This window comes from Mesocricetus auratus, unplaced genomic scaffold (genome assembly GCF_017639785.1).
Source record: "Mesocricetus auratus isolate SY011 unplaced genomic scaffold, BCM_Maur_2.0 Super-Scaffold_100009, whole genome shotgun sequence".
Taxonomy (NCBI): Eukaryota; Metazoa; Chordata; class Mammalia; order Rodentia; family Cricetidae; genus Mesocricetus; species Mesocricetus auratus.
Window position 1 is genome coordinate 84,680,892 of NW_024429193.1, and position 19,482 is coordinate 84,700,373.

At 38.4% G+C, this 19,482-nt stretch overlaps 1 protein-coding gene across 1 annotated transcript in view; it reads right to left on the minus strand.

The window, feature by feature from the left end:
- Positions 1-1,861: 1,861 nt before the first annotated feature.
- Nmd3 (NMD3 ribosome export adaptor) overlaps positions 1,862-19,482 on the minus strand; it is a 29,063-nt gene continuing 11,442 nt past the window's right edge. Inside the window, exons 8-16 of the mRNA XM_005085688.4 lie at positions 16,007-16,085; positions 14,867-14,963; positions 10,512-10,629; positions 9,163-9,308; positions 7,707-7,819; positions 6,501-6,573; positions 4,935-5,041; positions 3,525-3,595; positions 1,862-3,156 (exon numbers count right to left, since the gene is read on the minus strand). Coding sequence (XP_005085745.1) covers positions 3,026-3,156; positions 3,525-3,595; positions 4,935-5,041; positions 6,501-6,573; positions 7,707-7,819; positions 9,163-9,308; positions 10,512-10,629; positions 14,867-14,963; positions 16,007-16,085 — 935 coding nt within the window. The 3' untranslated portion in view covers positions 1,862-3,025. The remainder of the gene's footprint in view (positions 3,157-3,524; positions 3,596-4,934; positions 5,042-6,500; positions 6,574-7,706; positions 7,820-9,162; positions 9,309-10,511; positions 10,630-14,866; positions 14,964-16,006; positions 16,086-19,482) is intronic.

The following is a 19,482-nucleotide window of genomic DNA, read 5'->3' on the forward strand; positions in this document are numbered from 1 at the left end:
TTTATGTGCAGTCCAGAAGGTTATGATCCCTGGACATACTAATAAATACATAAGGAACTTAGCTTTTCAAGAGCCCAGTCTTTATGGTCTTTTCTCATGATGAAAAAGGATTTATAGGTCAGTCTAGTAAATAAGGGAAGCAATATTGATTATCAACATATAAAATTAAGTGATACAATGTTCATTTCCAATTTTTCTGTGAACCTGTAGGATTTATATGCATTCAAACACAAATTTAAATAGGCTATACTTTAAATTTTTCTTCCATGCAGAGCTTTAAATCATAACCCAAAAGTCACTTGAAAAAAGAAAGAAAATCTAAACTGCCTCACTGTTCAAAGCCTAGCCTCCTGAAACTGAACGTGTCCTGACCATGCCCTACGTGGTAATTACTGAAGTCAGCGAGTGCTGTTACCACAGGAGCACACACAACCTGAGCCTCGCCTGGTGTTTCCTGAAGCCTGGTAGAGTGCCTTTCAGATCAGTCAAGCATTAGTGCCACCTGGTGGACATTGTAACTAACCCTAAAATTCCTGTCTCATCACTTAAAACTTCACAAAAGGTAGGAAAATATTTCTATTAGTTTCAGAAGACCAAAACCCACGTCAATCGCTTCCCCAAAGGCTAAATCTCATTTTAATCTAGACTGTGAATGGTTCAAATTCCATTACTTACAAAGCACTGGGCAGTGGTACTGAAAATGCATACAAAACAGGGCATGTACAGGGTGGTATGTCTGCACACGAAAATTCAAGTGACTACCCCTCAAGTCATTCAACAGTTTTCTTTTTTGTTTGTTATTCATATTTACATGATTAGCATTCTCTTTCCAACATGTGGGTCCCAGGGATTGAACTCAGGACATTAAGCTTGATGGCAGTACCCACTGTTTGTTTTAAGACAGGGTCTTACTATGTAGCCTAGCCCTAGCTGGCCTGACAAGCAATATAAACTATAGACTACCCTGGAACTCACAGAGACTTGCCTGCCTCTGCCTCCCCAGGGTGAAATTAAAGGCATGCACTACTGCACCTCAATTCTCAACAACTTTGTGTTTTCTTTAATGTGTATGGGTGTTTAACCTGCACAAACGTGCCTGGGGACCTCAGAAGCCAGAATATTTATCAGATTCCCTGGAATTGGAGTTACGATATTGTTACAGGGTTGTGAGCTGAGAATATAGCAATTCTCTTAACCACTGAACCATCTCTCCAGCCACATTCTCAACAATATTTAATACAAAGGCCATTGTATTATTTGAAAATCTGAATTTCAGTTGTCAGTTGTCTTGCCTAATGAGACATGAATCTTAAAACAAATGTATGACTGGAACTACATCAAAGTGAAACTTGCTTGACAAAAGACAGCTTTAACAGGCAAACATCTGGGCATTTTCCACACACACACACACAATGACTACAAAACAGCAGCTTTCAGGTGTGTGTTCTATTACATACAATGATATCCCAGAATTTACAAAGCTGATAAAAACTTCTTGTGCATTGGACTGAGATTAGCTCCCCAACCACTATCACCCCTGGAAGAGTAGTCACAGTATCATGGGACTCACTGAAATGGTAGACTTAGCAAGCTGCTTAACTCTGAAAGACCTTTACTCAAGAAAGACCAAGGCTAGAGGGAAACTAAGTCTTTAAGTGGGAAAGTCACTTCAATATTAAACTGACAACTCCACTTCAGAAAATTGCACGAGATGCTGCCTTAAAATCCTGATAAACCAACCTGTGGCAAAACAAGTGAGGACTTGATGAGGCCATGCTCATCTCTGAAGAACAGAAATCCTCGTCAGTCTATCACCAGAGCAGAATGCCTGTGAGGCGAACACACACACAGAAACTGAGGATTGCAGGACGTCTGTGCCTTTATTCCTAACTTCAAAAACCAGGGAGTTGAGTCTTAAGAGACCGTGTTGCACTGAGTACTTGGTTCCATGTGCACATTTAATGGTATATACAGACTAAGTAAAGAGCATTCAGTAAAGTGTGTTTAGCTTATAGGAACAAGGTAATAAAACTTCATTTTCGAAATGTTTAAACCCAAGCCAACACTCTTCTTTCAGAATATGGAAGGCATTATTCTTGGTTTTATAAAAGATTTTCCTATTCCATCATCTACAATCACATTCTTGCTGATGGTGGTGTGCTATGTTCAATGACAGAAACTTACAGAAAAAGTCTTCCTTTTCAACTTGAAACCCCAAATTTAAAAACCATATCCTTGATAAAATGGGCAGGTATTTTTATAATGTAAGCAAGCTATCACCCTAAAATGCTGTCCAAGGTAGAATCAATACAAAACAAACTGCTATTTAAGCTATAAAACTAGCCTATTTATTTATATTTAAAATACATTCTATTGAAATAAAAATTAAAATAACTGTCAGTTAAAAGTTTTTTTGTATAGCTAAAGTTGTAGCTCGATGATAGGACACCAACATTGCAAGCATAAGGCCTTGAGCTTACTCCCAGGAAGGGAGAAAAGGAGCAAGGACATTAATTCTATATAGAAATAAAATGATTACCTTCCCAACTGTCCAGTGATAAACAGAACTTTCATTTCCCTACCCAAAGAATATAAAAATGATTTAAAGTGGACCAAAGTGCTTGAGTTAATATCAAAAGTGATTCATATGTATTTTTATAGGTTCATAAAGCAATCAATATAAAACAAATGTAGGATGTTGGTTTATGTTCTAATATTTGGTTGATATCCACAGAATCCTAACTTTGTCATTTGAATCCAACACTAAAGTAGTAAAGCTACAATTCCTCTGATAAAACTGAATAAGATGGCCTAAATATCAGTAATAACTATATTCCATCATGTCTTATTTCTAACTATCAAATTATGAAACCTTTTCAATACTTTAAGTAAACAATCAAAATAGTCATTTATTCAAGTTTAAGGCCAAACTTCTCTCAAAATATAAGAAATGAATGTACTATAGGATAAGGTCATTTTGCTGACTTCCTGAGGTCACAGATATGCAAATAGCATATAACATGACTCATGACATCATTGATGCGCCCTCTTCGCCAGTGGCATCTTGAGAAATATGAAGGTCTTCAAGCATCTCAGCCAGACTAACTCGAGGGGCTCCTTCATCATCTGTGTCACTTTCCACAGGGATGGTGGGATCTAAGGAAGCCGAGAGGTATTTCACATATGAGAATACAGAAATGCACAAGCAATCACCCTTACCATCATCAGTACTAACTATGCTGTAGTACAAGCTCTCAGCCGTACGGCACGCTTTCAAATACTTACTGAGTAAAGGAGCAAACTAAAGAGCTAGCAACTTAAGGAACCAGGCTGGGATAGCAACCACATCTATGTATACAGCAAATAATATTCAGTAAATTTTACTGCTCCTTATTTATCTGTCACCAAAAGCCTGACTACAGTTGTTTGTAAGACAAGTAAAAGTTACTTATGAAAGTTTAAAATACCAAATATCCTCACAGATACTATCTACAACATGACTTCAATACACCTAAAACACCAACCTCTGTAAATGTTGACATTTTTTCTAATTGCCTCATCTTCTTCAAGATCTTCAAGGAAATCTTGATATTGCCTACAAGAAGAAGAAACTTTGAGCACATTCTCAAGTATTGTAATACAAAGGTCAATGGATGCTAATTAAGTAGGCAGGCTGGAAAACAAATTTCCTTGCAATATTACATAACTGACGAACATTAAGGTGATATTAAATGCAAGACCATGAAGATACCTCACCTTCATTCTACCCACACATGCCAATTCTCATGGACAAGCAAAATACATAACCTTTTAAGACTACCTGGGGTGCATTGTGTTTTAATGATTTACTCTTATTTGTTTGTGAGTGTGTATGTGTGTGTCTGTGTGAGCATATGCCAGAATGTGAGGGTACCTGCAGAGGCCACAAGGGGGAACTAGAGGCTCTGGAGCTAGAGGCACCATCACATGTGAGTGCTGGGAACTCAATTTGGGTGCTCTGAAAGAGCAGGAAGCATCTTTCCAGCCCAGAGGACAGGGCTGAGTCAGTTCTCTCCTTCACTTTGTATGTAAACTCTGCTCACAGAGATTGCACACAGGAGCCTGTAGCTGCTGAGCCACATCTCCAGGCTAAGATTACAGCTGAAATAGTCAAGTATGTACTTCTAAACAGTTTAACACGCTACATATATTTTTAAATTATATTATGAAATGTTATTGCTTCCCAATAATGTAAACTCTTCATTTTTTTTTCAATGTTTTACAATCAATAATTAAGATCACAGGCTCAGAAGAGATGGCTCAGAAGTTAAGGCCACTGGCTGTTCCTTCAGAGGACCCATGTTCACTATCCAGCACCAACATCATGGCTCACAACCATCTCTAGCTCTAGTCCTAGGGAATCTCACACCTTCTTCTGCCCTCCTTGGGGACTGTCTGTATGCACATAGTGCAGACATAAATTTAGGCAAACACTCATACACATAAAATAAAGAAATAAAAATACCAAAAAGAGAAAAAGAAAAGGAATCAAGGTCACGTCTTAAATTCATTCAATAAACACTTTTAGAAAACACTATTCTTCTGCTTAAGATATCTAAGTAATATCAATTGTCAATGAACTACTTTGCTAAGCTTAAGATATAAGCAACCATCTATTTGTAATATCCACATGGTAATATTCATTATACTTGAACTTTTAAACTAAATTACTTATATCAAACCTGTAAAAGACAATAACCCAGGAAATAATTACCGAGCTGTCATTACATTCTTTTATCTATTCTCTTACGTAGATTCCATTCTTAACTTTCTAATCCAAAGTTAATTTTGAGTGTAAAGATCTATTGGGTAATAGCAACTTCTCGACAGTGTAAGACTAATTTCTAAGGGTTTCCCTGGAAACAACTTTCAAGGTTAATTAAGGGAAGCAGGACCTTTCATCATCCGTGTCCATGTCTTCCCTGTCTCTTGCAAGCTCTTTCAGTTTCCAGTTTCTACGGCGCTGGCGTTTGGTTCGGTCATAGCTCTTCTTAATTAACACCTGTAAGAGAAATATCTGCAGCTACAGCACAGAGACACACAGTCGGGAAAAAATTTAAAACTTAGGCATGCCAGGGAGTCGAACTGATAGCAGCAGTTACACTTCAGAAGAAAGGTGTAGAGATCAAGAGGCAGTGTCAAGAGAACTTTTATTTTCAAACCTTTACCATGCAGTAATGAGGACACACTTCAGCATTGCTTACCCAACTGTGAAAGTTTCAAATGGCTAAATGTCAAATTTTTAATGACAAGAACTTGCCTTGTTGTTCCTAAACTTTAATTTTCAGTCGCCATTCATACAGCACTTTGAAACATTAGAGAGACACTCCATTTTTCACATAAGCTAAATTTACAAAATTTACCTGAATTTATAACATTTAATAATTATGTAGTGAAAATTTTAGAAAACAGGGAAGTTTTAAGATAACTAGTGGTTTCTTCGTGTGACCTTTTAATAAATATCTACCCTGCAGCTCAAGAGTTGGCTCAACAGTTGAGGAAGACCTGGGTTCAGTTCCCAGCACCCACATGGTGGCTCACAACACACGTAACTCCAGTTCCAGGGAATCTCACAACTTCTGACATCCACCAGCACTGTACACACTGGTGCACACTGATACATGTGACAGTCATACACATTAAACTAAACAAGTACATCTAAAAAGTAAATACCCATTTTGACCCATACCCCAATTTTTTTTTCTATTTTATCAACTGAAGAACAACTAATTGAAATATGAACCTCCTATTACCAGGACTTCATTTTGCTCACAGTTAAAGAAAACCATGTTTACTCTAAAAGGATTAAGCAAGTAGGAGTATCATCCTTCATCCACTGCTATTTATGAACATTATGACTCTATAGACTTCACAAGTAAAAGTCTTTCTTGAGTTGGTACTAAGAAGATGATTTTCAATTCTAATTTGTATCTGATACTGAATAATGGTCTTAATTCTAAATGTCCTGTGAAGTGGAGAAAATGCATAAAATAAGCTGAACCCAATAAGATTGAGTCTGGATATATTTTAATAGTCATCAATTCCAGGTAAAAATTCATTTGCATTCTATCTACAGTATTTGGTTCTGTTTGGCAGTACTGGGGGACTGAAGGAAGGCTTTATGCAAGCTAGGCAGTACTCTGTCCCCGAGTAATATCCCCAATCTTCTGTCTGTTTTTGCTTTATTGAGACAGGGTTGCATTAAGTTTCCCAATCCAATCCTAAATTCACTTAAACTCACTCTTTAACCCAGGTAGGTCTTGAACTTGTGATCCTCCCAACTCAGCCTCCTGCGAACCTGAAATTATAAGCCTGTGCCACCAGGTCAGGCAGTATGAAGTAGTGCTAAGAAAATGGAAGTTTTGATCATTGGAGGTGGGGGTGCCCAGAATATACAGAGTTACATCAACCCTCTATAACATTGGAAAAACTGTAACAAAAAAAAAACCCTAAAGCCTTACCACATCTGGAACTCTATCTGAGTTCATTTTGTTGACATGCTCATCATTTAAATTACAGTTGGCCAAATCAAATCTGAAATGTAAACAATGAAAAGTTTAATGAGTATCCTTTGTGTATAATCCTGCTTTACATATAGCATCTCTATATGTGTACACACACATACACATCTGTCTTTCTAAGTAAGATTTCGTATGCTCCCCAGTTTAAGTTTTGAAATTTCGGGCTGGAAAGACGGCTCAGTGGAAGAGCACTGGCTGCTCTTCTAGAAGCACTCATATGACAGCTCACAACCATTTTAACTTCCGTTCCACAGGATCCAACGTCCTCTCCCAGCCTCTGTGGGCACCAGGCACATACACTCATGCGAGCAAAAGATGAACATAAAACTTTAAATTTTTAAAAATTAAAATAAATAAGTTGTGAAATGTTATGCAAACAGGAACACAACTGCTCTGTAAGTTTCTCACTGTTTTCCATGGCCTCATTCCACACACCTGTTAAAGAAGCAGTGCAGGGTGCAACTAAATGAGTCTGCGCATTTATACAACAAGCAACAGCCTTGCATTCCCTTGTAAACGGAAGTAAAACTGGGACCAAAGCCATGTGTACAGCACCCTGATGAGCTCAGATGCGACTGGTATTTACTTTATGGGCACTGTCTGGCATATAGGGCTGTTGCTTTTTTAATTTATTAATTATGTGTATATGTATGTGCCTGCATACATTTATGTACACTATATGCACACAAGTGCCTAGAAGTCAGAAGTGTCAGGTCCCTTAAGGCTGGGGCTACTAATAGTTGTGACCTTCCTGATATGACTGGGAACTGAACTTGGGTCCTCTGCAAGAACAGTACACACAACCTCTAAGCCACCTCTTTGGCCCCAGCTATTTCCAAAACGTGAAGTATTTTCACAGCCATTAAGCAATCCACTACCACTAAAAAGCTATAAATATTCATCAAACTATATAAATTCAGTGTGTAATTACCAAAATCTTTGAATAAATGACTCAGATAATGGCCCAAATGGAAGTTATTGGCTTCTGTCCAATACATGGTTTTATAGTTATCAATAATAAAATAAGCTATTAGGCTCTTAAGAACTCTTAAATCTTTTTTGAAATTAACAAGTTTAGTATTTAAATATTTATTGGCTCCTGAAGAAAACTTGTAATGCTATCGGGCAAGTTAAAATAAAACAAACCCCAGCACAAGGTCTCCAGGATTTAAAAGATGTCCCAAGTGAGTTCGACAAAAATACTGTTTATCTGTATTCATTTCAGATGTCTTCTGGATCCAGACTTCTCCAAGAGTGTGCTTAACAGAACAGAAAACAGATTCAGTAACAAAACAATTCAAGAATCATTTCATAAAACAATTAAATATGATACTGACTTTTTTCTCATTTAATATACATTTAGAACTGCCTTCTACATTCCAGAATTCTAAAACAATCAAAACTAACAAATTACCAAGTCAGGAATACATAAAATGACTTCAAAGGAAACCATAAAAACAATCTAAAACTTGTATCAAACATTAATGTCACTCCCTGAAAACACACACATGCAGCCACATTCAAAGGGAATGAATGTCTTCACGGAGGCGTTAACCGAGAGTGCGCACAAAGTAACTGGAAGGGTAAAAGATCTTAAAGCAAGCAGACAGTCCAAGCAAATGCCTGAAGACCTCAGGCTTAAAGCAACCAAGAGCTCAGACAAACCTACAAATTACAACAGCACACTAACCCTGAAAACACCACACCACACCAGGCTGCAGAGACAGCTCAGTGGATAGAGATGATTGCCACCAAATCTAATGATCTGAGTTTCATTCTCAGATGCAACTCTACAAGTAAGCCTCTGACTTCTACATGTGCACATGCACAGCTTCCCCCCATATAATTTTAAAAAGATATCATCTCTTAAGTGTTTTCATAAGAATATTTGTTTGCCAAAATGTGGGTGTTCTTCTAATCTAAAGAAAAGACAATAAAATCAAGTTAAATGGCATGGTAAGCAGACAGTATAGAGATCCAGAAGGTCACATTCTCTAAGGTATGTTTAAGAAGCTGCTCTCATAACAAAACAAGAAGGCATTGTCACTGAGGAGGATTTAAGAATTACAGTATTCACATAACTTAGTGTGTGCTCCCCACCTAGACACCAGTCTGAGCATACCCCAGACACTTGTGAGACACAGGAAGGGGTCTGAATGCAGAGAAAATGTAGTTCTCATAGTCATGAGCTGATCTGACTCAAAGATCCCTATGCGGTAGAAAACTGTACGGATGACTTCATACAGCAATGATTTTGAAACTGAACTGTCCACTTGGTTCTCTTCCACCAGAATAAAGGGGAAAATGATTAAATATAATATTAATATATATTTTAAATATATATATATAGAGAGAGAAGGCGTGTGCGTGCGTACGATGGGGGTCCTGGCACACGCCACAGCGCGTCTGGAGGTCAGGGAAAACTTTGTAGTGTGGATGCCAGGGATCCAACTCAGGTCTTAAGACTTCACCTTTACTGTTGAGAGATGCCCTCGTGGCTAACCTCATGGTGTTTTCCTTTATCTGGACTCCACATTTTATTACTACCAACAACTGAAAACCAATGTTTTTCAACGAGGAAGAATGGACAGATACCGCTTACCTTTTTTGATATGACTCCAGCCCCCGCACTTCGTTTCAGATCTCTGACTATGCTGCATTCCATCACAATAAACTCTTCGAGCTGTTTAGGATGGCATAAACTATTGAAAGGATGACTCCAGAATGTGTTTCCATCAATATCTGCAACTAAGAAAAGGCATAAAAACAAGATAACCGACAAAGTGTTGAGTCATCAAAGGTGTCAACCGGAAAGATGTATGGAACAAGCAGGAAGTACCCGACCAACAGGAGCAGAAGTCAAGCCACTTTAAGTCATCACTTATTTCCACACATGAGCCCCAAACATCCTATGGCACAAGGGGAAATACTGGCCATCAAAAATATTTACATCTTACTTAGGTATTGTAAGCAGAATGCCACACAACAAATTCAATCAGTTTTATGGTGATTTCATGTGCTGACATTTTACTGCAGAAACCTACTGGTTATCATAGCTGCTTAAGTTAAAAGCCAAAAAGCCTACTTTTATCTGACAGGTAAGAATGCCCGCCTACCCTATTACTGCAAACAGACCTTAGTTGATAATAATATAATCAATGAGTTTATGAAAAGTATAAAAATAACAGGAAACTTAAAAGAAACTTTAAGATGGGAAACTGAGAAGACAAATAAAGACTTCTATCACTATGCAGTCTTCCCTCTTTAAAAAAATGATTTATAAAAAAAATGATTTGTATAAAAACACACTAAAAATGACCCATAGTAATGATGAAAAGTTAAAATTCTTAAACGAGGTGTTCTATTGGATCACAGCTCAAATATCCCAAAATTTAAAGTATTTGTTAAAAACAGGCTAGACATATAGTTTTGCAGCACACAGGGTTCTAGGTTCACTCTTCACACATGAGCACATTTGGCGAAAGACTTAGTCACCAAAACTATACAAAGCAGAAAGTTTTAAGAAAAATGAGTGGAATAAAACTGAAATACCTAAAAGTTCACAGAATTGTTTCTTTAAAAAAGAAAGAGTAACAAAAAGTTTTTAAATACTAAAGTATTAGTCTTCCAAAGTACTATTATCAAGAATGACATTAGTGACTGGGGCTGTAGCTCACTTGAAAAGTGCTTGCCTAGACTCCATCAGGCCTTGCGTTCAATCTCCTATGGCATATAACAGTGTCAAAGCACACTTCTGTGATCCCAGGACAGGGGAGCTCTGAAGAGGGAAGAGGGTCAGGGACTGAAAGTCACCCTTGACTACATGTAGAGTAGGAGACCCTGTCTCAAAAAAAAACAAAATGAGGGTGGGGAATAACCACTCTAACGACCATGAGAGATTACTGTTTACTAATAGAGAATAAAACTGCTAAATCTAGTTCCAAAGCTTACCTTGTAGGGTATTTGGGTCTATGAGATGGATGGCACTAGTTACTCGAATACAAATACATATCTGGTTCATATTTCCAAGACTCTGTGCCAATTTTGGTGACAGGCAGACAACATTATCCTAGGCAAAAAGAAGTGACAAGGCAAATTCTAGGTTAGCAGTCTTTAACACTCATTAATAATCCTGGCAAAATTGTCTGTCTGAATGTGTGTATGGGCTGGTCTAAATTATCAAGCCTCATGATTCAGCCTATAGGATGCTACCATGCCTGGCTCCACAACATTATGCTTCAGTCTTGGACCAACAAAGCACCTGCAGATAGCAGAGTCCCACCTTAGAAAAACTGAAACACTCTGCACATTCCTAAAATGGGCCCATCTGTCTTAACTGAAATGTCCTTTAAGAATCTTCTTTATATTCAGCCACTTTGGAAAGCAGTATGGAGATTCCTCAGAAAAATGGGAATAAACCTACCACAAGACCCAGCAACTCCACTCTTAGGCATATATCCAAAAGATACCCATTCATGCAACAAAGATGTCTGTTCCACTATGTTCATAGCAGCTTTATTTGTAATAGCCAGAACTTGGAAGCAGCCTAGATGTCCCTCACCCGAAGAGTGGATAGAGAAAATGTGGTACATCTACACAATGGAATACTATTCAGCAGAAAAAAATAATGGAATCATGAGATTCACAGGCAAATGGATGACACTAGAAGAAACCATCCTGAGTGAGGTAACCCAGTCACAAAAAGAGAAACATGGCATGTACTCTCTCATATATGGATTTTAGACATAGATCTGGGGAGTGCCAGCCTACAATCCTATGGCCAGAGAGTCTGGGAAACAGAAACTACATTTAGTGGCTGGTTAAGTACTGAGCTGAACTCAATCAAGAAAGCCAGTATCAGAGAGGGAGGACTGATGATCAAAGGGATTAAGACTGGGCTGGTTTAACCCCCAGAAACAGCTGACCAGACAAAGGTTAACTCTTGAATCCCAGGCATCGGCCTGGGAATCCAGCATGGGACTGATCAAGACCCCCTGAATCTGGGTGTCAGTGAGGAGGCCTAGGGAATCTATTGAGCCCTGGGCAGCAGATCAGTACCCATCCCAAGTATACACACGGACTTTGGACTCCCATAGAACAATGTGAGGTGCACTCTCACCCTGAACTCTTGGGGAAGGGTCTAGGCCCTGCCCTATATGAAATGACAGACTATGGACACCCCCATGGAGGGCCTCACCCTCCCTGGGGGAATGAGGGGATAACGGGGGGGGGGGGGATGGGGGGAGGACACGGGAGGAGGGGAGGGAAAGGGAGAGGGGCCTGGAACTGACTTGTGAAGCAACCTTGTTTCTTATCTAAATTTAAAAAAAAGAATAAAAAAAATGGCTATAGAAAAAAAAAAGAAATTGACCAATAAAAAAAAAAAAGAATCTTCTTTATAATCAGCCTTCCCATCCATGTCAAACTCATTTCAATTTGATTGTAACATGCTTGCTTGTCATTCTATATGTTAATTTATACATTAATAAAAGTATAACATCAAGACTAGAGTAACTTCCTAAATCTCCTTGTGACTGACTTCTTTTGATCTCCATTAAACCAAATTTCAATGGGAAAATACATTCTTCTTCTTTTTTTTTTTCCCGGTTTTTCAAGACAGGGTTTCTCTGTGGCTTTGGAGCCTGTTCTGGAACTAGCTCTGGTAGACCAGGCTGGTCTCGAACTCACAGAGATTGCCTGCCTCTGCCTCCCAAGTGCTGGGATTAAAGGTGTGCGCCACCAATTCCCGGCCGGGAAAATACATTTCTCTAAAATAGCTAAATCGTTGAGCATGCAATTAAAGACTGAATGACTGAAAAAGTCACATCTACATGTACAATGGAAGATACTATATTAACCAACAATGTTACTCATTCATTTCTTAACTTTATTAAAAGATAAAATGGCTGAGCATAGTGGTGTTCACCTCTAATCCCACACTTGGGAGCATAGGCAGAGACTCTCTGAGTTCCAGTCCATCCAGGATTTAAGATTAAGACCTTATCTCAAAAAATAAACAACCAAATAAAATAAAAAATAAAACTAAAATTAAAAAAAGAATGTGGGTCATACATAAAGTTGTAGCTGAGCACATTCACAGGCTTTCCCAGTGAGGTGGACACTATTCATTAACACCTATTCCAACTTTTGGTTTTGAACTCAGGAGCTCCCAAAGACATTAAACACATAATCAGCCCTCTATGCCCATGTGTTCCGTACCCTCTAGCTCATCCAACTGTGGATCAGAAATATTTTTTTAATCACTGTATTTATACTGGACAGGTAGAATCTTTTTGTTTTCATTCCCTAAAAATAAAGCTTAATTAATTAATAACCATTTACATAGCACACATACCATATTAGGTTTAAGTAATCTATAAATGAGTAACATATACTAGACAATTTTATGAGGGATTTGTACATCTCTGGAGCTTGGTATCTACAGCGAATCCTAATTACCTTTAGATGCCACAAGACAACTGCAGCCCTTTATTCTATTTAATACATCAGGCCTAATTATGCCATCATACCTAAATTTAAATTACTCACGGCTTTTGCTGTTTTTCATGAGGACTGGCAAAAAATGGTACTCAAGATAACTACTTTTAGCTAGAGCATAGCTATGGTCACTTGTCTTCATGTTAGCATCCATGGCTACCCTTGTCAAGAGTGGAGTTGAACAGTTCTACTAGAGAGACGGACTGAAAGCACAAAGCATCTACTAACAGAGCTATTGTTAGAGGAAGCCTGCCAACCATGTCTTAGGCTGTCATTTCAACCCTGGTACTATAGTGCTATGTAATTCAGTGTTAACAGCTTCAAAAGCTCTAGTCACAGACCTAGGTATAAAGGGTAGCTTCATCACTTTGTTGTTACATAAGTCATCCACCTAAACTTTCTAAGCTTCAATATCATCATCCTTAATATTGTACACCGTACTTCGATTAGTAAGACATAAATCTAAGTGAAAAATGACGAAGCATATAGATATCAGCTTAATGTAGACCAGCCACTATAAATTATAATAGTGATAATTTGTAGTGATTTAATATAAACACAAATTTCTACATGGTGAAGAGTTTCATTAGTAGAACCTTTCCTTTCTTGTTTGAGAGAGTATCATGTAGCCAGGCTTGCCTGAAACTTTATTTGTAGCTTTAACTTCTGATCCTCTTCCCTCTACCTACCCAGTGCTAGAACTGACCTTAAATGGTTATAAAGACTGAATTCATGGCTTCAACCACCTAGGCAAACACTCTATCAACTGAGCTACAGCCCCAGTACAACTATTTTTACTATTTGCTGAAATTTTTTGGATTATTTTGAGACTATGTAGCTCTGCCTGCCTTTGCCTCACAAATGCAAGGATTAAAGGCATGTGCCACAACATCCAGCTAGTTGCTGGAATTTACTCATTTGTTTTTCAAAACAGTTTTATCTTAGTACATTCAAATGAAATGATAATGTATGTTTTATTGAAATTATGTTACAAGCAAAGATGATTCTAGGATCTCATTTCCATTAATACTGTAGTCAAAATCCTGTTGGCCAGGCTAAAAGACAGCACAAGCTGAGTATAGATTCTCAGCACTCAGGTAAAAAAGCTTGCAAGTCTGAAGTAGGGAAGCAGAGACAGGCGAACTCCAGGGACTCATTAGCCAGCTAATCTAGCCTAATCAGTTGACTACAGGTACAGTGAGAAACTACCTCAAAAAATAAACGGACAGCCTTTGATGAAGACACCTAAAGCTGACTTCTGCCCTCCATATGTACACATCTATGTGAACATGCACTCACATGTGCATGTACAAAACTCTTACCCACACATATTCTAAAGCGGCTCACTGATCTTTTTAACTACCATTTCTTATACATGAAAGTTACATGAAATTTATTTTTAATTAAAGTGGATTACAACCTTTTGCAATCAATTTGTTATAATTTCATTATTTGTATGTGTGTATGTGTACACACATGTTCATGCAGGTGTACATGTTGGGATCAGAGGACAACTACATTGGACTGGGTCTCTCCTACCTTTACTTGAGTGCCAGAGACTCAACTCAAGTTATCAAGCCATGCATCACCCTAGCCAATCTTTTCCTCACAGTACTCCTAAATGAAGAACATTCTAACTCACAGTTATAAACACATATTTTAAACCTTTTTAACAAAGCTGAGCATGTCAGAAATCATTGAAGGAAGTCATTCTTAATTTTAGCCAATAGGAAACCAGGAGCAATAAATTATATAAAGCCAATTAATTACTATTCTCTTACAGACATGAATTATATGAACAGAGGTACCTTGCATATTGGAACAATTTCCACAGAAAAAGTGCTCTTGTAATTGTATGTGTTACTATGAATATCTTGGGAGATCAATCTTTGTGATGCTTTGCATCTGTTAAGAAAAAAATTAGTATTAATGAAAGGGACAGGTCCTTTCTTGTACAAAGCTGGGGACATCAACTTTCATCAAATCAAAGCCTGCTGTCTTCAAACAGCCTCCTGATGGTGTGGTTAGCTTTAATGCCACCCTAACATAACCCAGAACCACCTGAGAAGACTGTCTTAGTACTGAGAGGCCTGGGTTGGCTTATGAACATTTCTAGGGGACTGTCTTAATTACGTAAATTGGTGTGAAGAGCCAGCCACACCGTAGCACATTCCCTAATCCAGCAGTTCTCAGTCTATGGTCCTATATATCAGATATTTACATTACAATTCATAACAGCAAAACAGTTATGAAGTAGCAATGACATTTGGGGTCATCCCAACACGAGGAACTGTATTAAGGGGTCACAGCATAGGGAAGGTTGAGAACCACTGCCCTGGGCAGGGGGAATTGAATAGAGAAATCTAGCCAAGAACAAGCAAGCCAGTGGGCAGGCAGGGATGTCCACATCCGTTTCTCTCTGCTTTTGGATGTGGTGTGACTCACTGACTTGACTTATCCACCATGATAAACTGTAACAACTGTAAGTCTAATAAACCCTTTCTCCTAAGCTGCTTTCTGTCAGGGTGCTTTATCATAGCCACAGACTCAAAACTAGAACATAGGGCAAAGCCTAATTTTATCCACTTATATTTCAAACCTTCATCAGAATGACTATACTCTAAGTCCCACTAATGTGCCTCCCAGGTCTTTGTTCCTGCTAACCTCAGCTTTCAATACCAACTCCGCTTATACAAATCTCTCCCACCTGAAGTCCTAGTTCTTCTATCCATCGTCTATGGGTCAGCATTACAGTGTGTATTATTATGGGTTAGGTCCAGCTATGAAAAATTCTTCAGCACTCACTGGCTAACTCAATGTTTCATGGCTGTTTAAATAGCCATACTAAAATTTAATTTTAACAAATTATGTTATCTAAGCCTGAAGAACAGATGTGACACATGTATGTCCTATTCCCACGGACTTACACATCTAGGTTCACAACATACCTACAGGGAACCGTACCCTGAAGAAACTCCACCATCTTCTGAGCATGTTGTTTTGAAGAATAGTAGAAATCCAGACCATCTAAAAAAAATAATAAAAATGGTTCTACAAAACTAGGTTTTCCTCTAACATGATCACAAATTAAACCCATAGGCAAAATATATTATAGCCAGATTGGGGATATCAATTAAGACCTGTTTGGCAAAAAGGCAGACAAAAATCTGATAAAAGTTAACAAATGAAAACAAAATTCAAGGCCAAGAGAGAAAAGTAAAAGAATATTTTATGTAATAAATAGAAAAATCTACCAAGATGATGACAAGAGTGCACCTAGTTAACACACACGAAAAAAAGTATATACCAAGACTGAACGAAGCAGTCACTAGACAACATTATCTATGCCAGTGCAGTATCACTTAACACTATCAAAAAAGGAAAAGTCAAAAGCAAATCTACTGCTAAGAAATATTCGAGATACCTAAACAAGAATTAAATTTACCCATAACAGCCATGACAATATTGAGGGAAATGAGCAAGTTCACAAGACTTACCTGAAATTAAGAACAGTATGGGACTAAGCATAAAATTGTAAGTTCATGTAAATTTGAGACTGCAGAAATAGACTATTATATTTAATCAAAAGAACTTAACAGATAAAAGATAAACTTAGGCACTTCGTACCAATGAAAGAGTTATGACCTATGAATTAAAATTATAAAGTATATAAAAAATAGGGTATGCTTTCTGACCTTAATTAAACTAACAGTTCTCAAGCATATGAAATGTATAGCTGATAAATGAAAAAAAGAATTGATCAGATGGAACTATATACAGTTTCCTAGAAATTGAAACATTCCATCCTGCAAGGACACTTAGGCAGCAGAAGGTAAACTCAAAATAGCTTCACGAAGCCCCTAAACTACCCAGATTCACTAGAGCCCTGCTTGCCACAGTAAGCAGAGCTAAGCTGCAAACGAGACTCAGGTCAGACCAGCTGCCTGGAAGAGGTTTAGATCAAGTGAATCACTTTAGAAAGACACTCTTCAACCTGTTGAGGTGCCTGCAGGCGGTGTGGAGTATGTTCCTGGTTCCCAGCTTTGTGAGCTAACACCCATTCTGGCTGAGGTGGGCATTGGTGATACAGCTATCTTTGAGTCATTGCTGCTCCCGTAAGTAACCCCTCATACATATTCCTGAAAATAACCTCAATCAAGTACATGGTTCATCAAGTTGGACTTTAGCGGTGTCCAGACGTTTGGTCTGTAGTGGATCCCTATCTGGGCTAAGTAGACGTGTGTGTTGCAACCCTCCCAAGAAAACTTTTGTCACCCAACTGCTGGACGTCATCAAACTTTAAAAGGAGGCTGGAGAGATGTCTAAGCAGTTAAGAGGCTCTTTTAGAGGACCTGGGTTGGTTCTAGCACCAACATGCAGCTCACAACGCTCTGTAACTCCAATTCAGGGAGAGGGCTGTCTACTGGCTTCTTCTGGTCTCCATGGGCACTGCACATATATAGTGCACTTATATACATGCAGGCAGAACATTCATACATATAAATTTTTAAAGTCAAAAAAATGTTTGCAACTGAACTGAACTCCTGCAACCCAGTGACAGAGAGGGAGAACTGATGAGCATAGGGTTCAAGACTGTGCTGGTGAAACCCACAGAGACAGCTGACCTGACATGGGGAACTCTTGGACCCCAGACTGATGGCTGAGAGGCCAGCATGGGACTGATCCAGACCCCCTGAATGTTGTCAGTGAGGAGGCCTCAGCAATATCTGGGGGCTTGGGTAGTAGATCAGTGTTTACCATGGTGTACGAATGAACTTTGGGAGCCCATTCCACATGGAGGGATGCTCTCTCAGCCTGGACACATGGGGGAGGCCTAAGAACTGCCCCAGATGAAGTGACAGACTCTCGAGATCCCGCATGGAGGGCCTCACCCTCCCTGGGGAGTGATGTGGGGATTGGGTGGGGGCTAGAGAGGTTGGTGGAGGGACAAAGGAGGAGGGGTGGGAGAGGGAGCTGGGATTGACATGTGAAGCATTCATGTTTCTAATTTAAATAAAAAATATAATGGAGAAAAAAATTTAATGTTTGCAATAGAAAGGATAACATTAAGAAAAGGAAGAGACAGGCTATAGTCCTGAAGAAAACACACAAATCATACAGGCAGTAAGAAATTTCTATGTAGAACATGCTTCATATCACTAGTCCTTAGTGAAATGGGAATTGTAGCCATAATAAGAACCACTACAGACTTCCCTCTACCAAGATGGGCAGCAACTGAAAGGGAATCGGGAACCTTTCAACACTCCTGTCAGGAACGTAAAGACCACAGTCACATAGACTGTGGCCATTTTACAAACAGAAGCACCAACATAAATTTTCCATGTAACTCGGCACTTCTGTTTTTAAATACAGACTCAGAGACAGAACTCATGAGATGACTTAAAGATGATAGATGTCCTTAACTTCCACACATGGAATGGCATATGCCACAACAAACAAAATTAAATACATAAATAATGCAATGAAAATTATTCTCGAGGAGAACTAGCTGAAATAGATCAATGTCTTAAAGGGAAATGAAATTACTTATGCCCAGGAGATACCCCACTAAATGGTTTAATGGACAAGCTCTTCAAAAGCATAGAGGTAATGAACACTGAAGAAAATGAAGGCAAACTTTGTAACCTTCTTCAATACTAATGTAACTGATAGCAAAACTGGACAAAAAGTTCAGAAGCACATGTATGTATGTACGTATGTACGTACGTACGTACACACCAGCACATGTATCAATTAGAAACCTCAACAGCTGCTCACACACAGAATACCAGTACTAAGAATGAGGCAGAAACACTGAGAGTCCAGGAACAGCCTGGGTTACAGGGGTCCTATCACTCAACACAAACTACTCTGCTGTTTATGGTTTGGTGAGTTGTTGGATTTTTGTTTTTTGTTTTTGTTTTCTGAAAGAGAAAGAGCATGAAATTGGAAGGCAGTATCTGAGAGGAGTTGTAATATATGAACATTTTTGACAATTTAAAAAGCATGAGAAAAGGAAAAGAAGATGCAGCTTCAACAAATATTATTCTTAGCACTAGAAGGTACTAAACATCCTAAAAACACATACAAAACTAGACAACACAGATTCATGCGTGGAGGATAACTAACAACAGATGACTCACATCAGAAACAAATGGTTAACATGCATAAGAAAACCGTTATCCCTCATCATCACTCAAGAAGTACAGATAAAAATAATTGCCATTATCATGTCCAAAATTTAGAAAGGACAATATAGTTCTTAATCATTACCAGCAAGTGTCTGGAAAAAAATGAAAGCTTACTAATGCTGGGAAAGTATACTAGCACTACTGCGGGACATCAAAACTTATATTTTGTAGCACGAATAATATAAACCCAGAGATGGATACTGGGGTTCAAGTTGAAGATCAGAAAAGCAAAG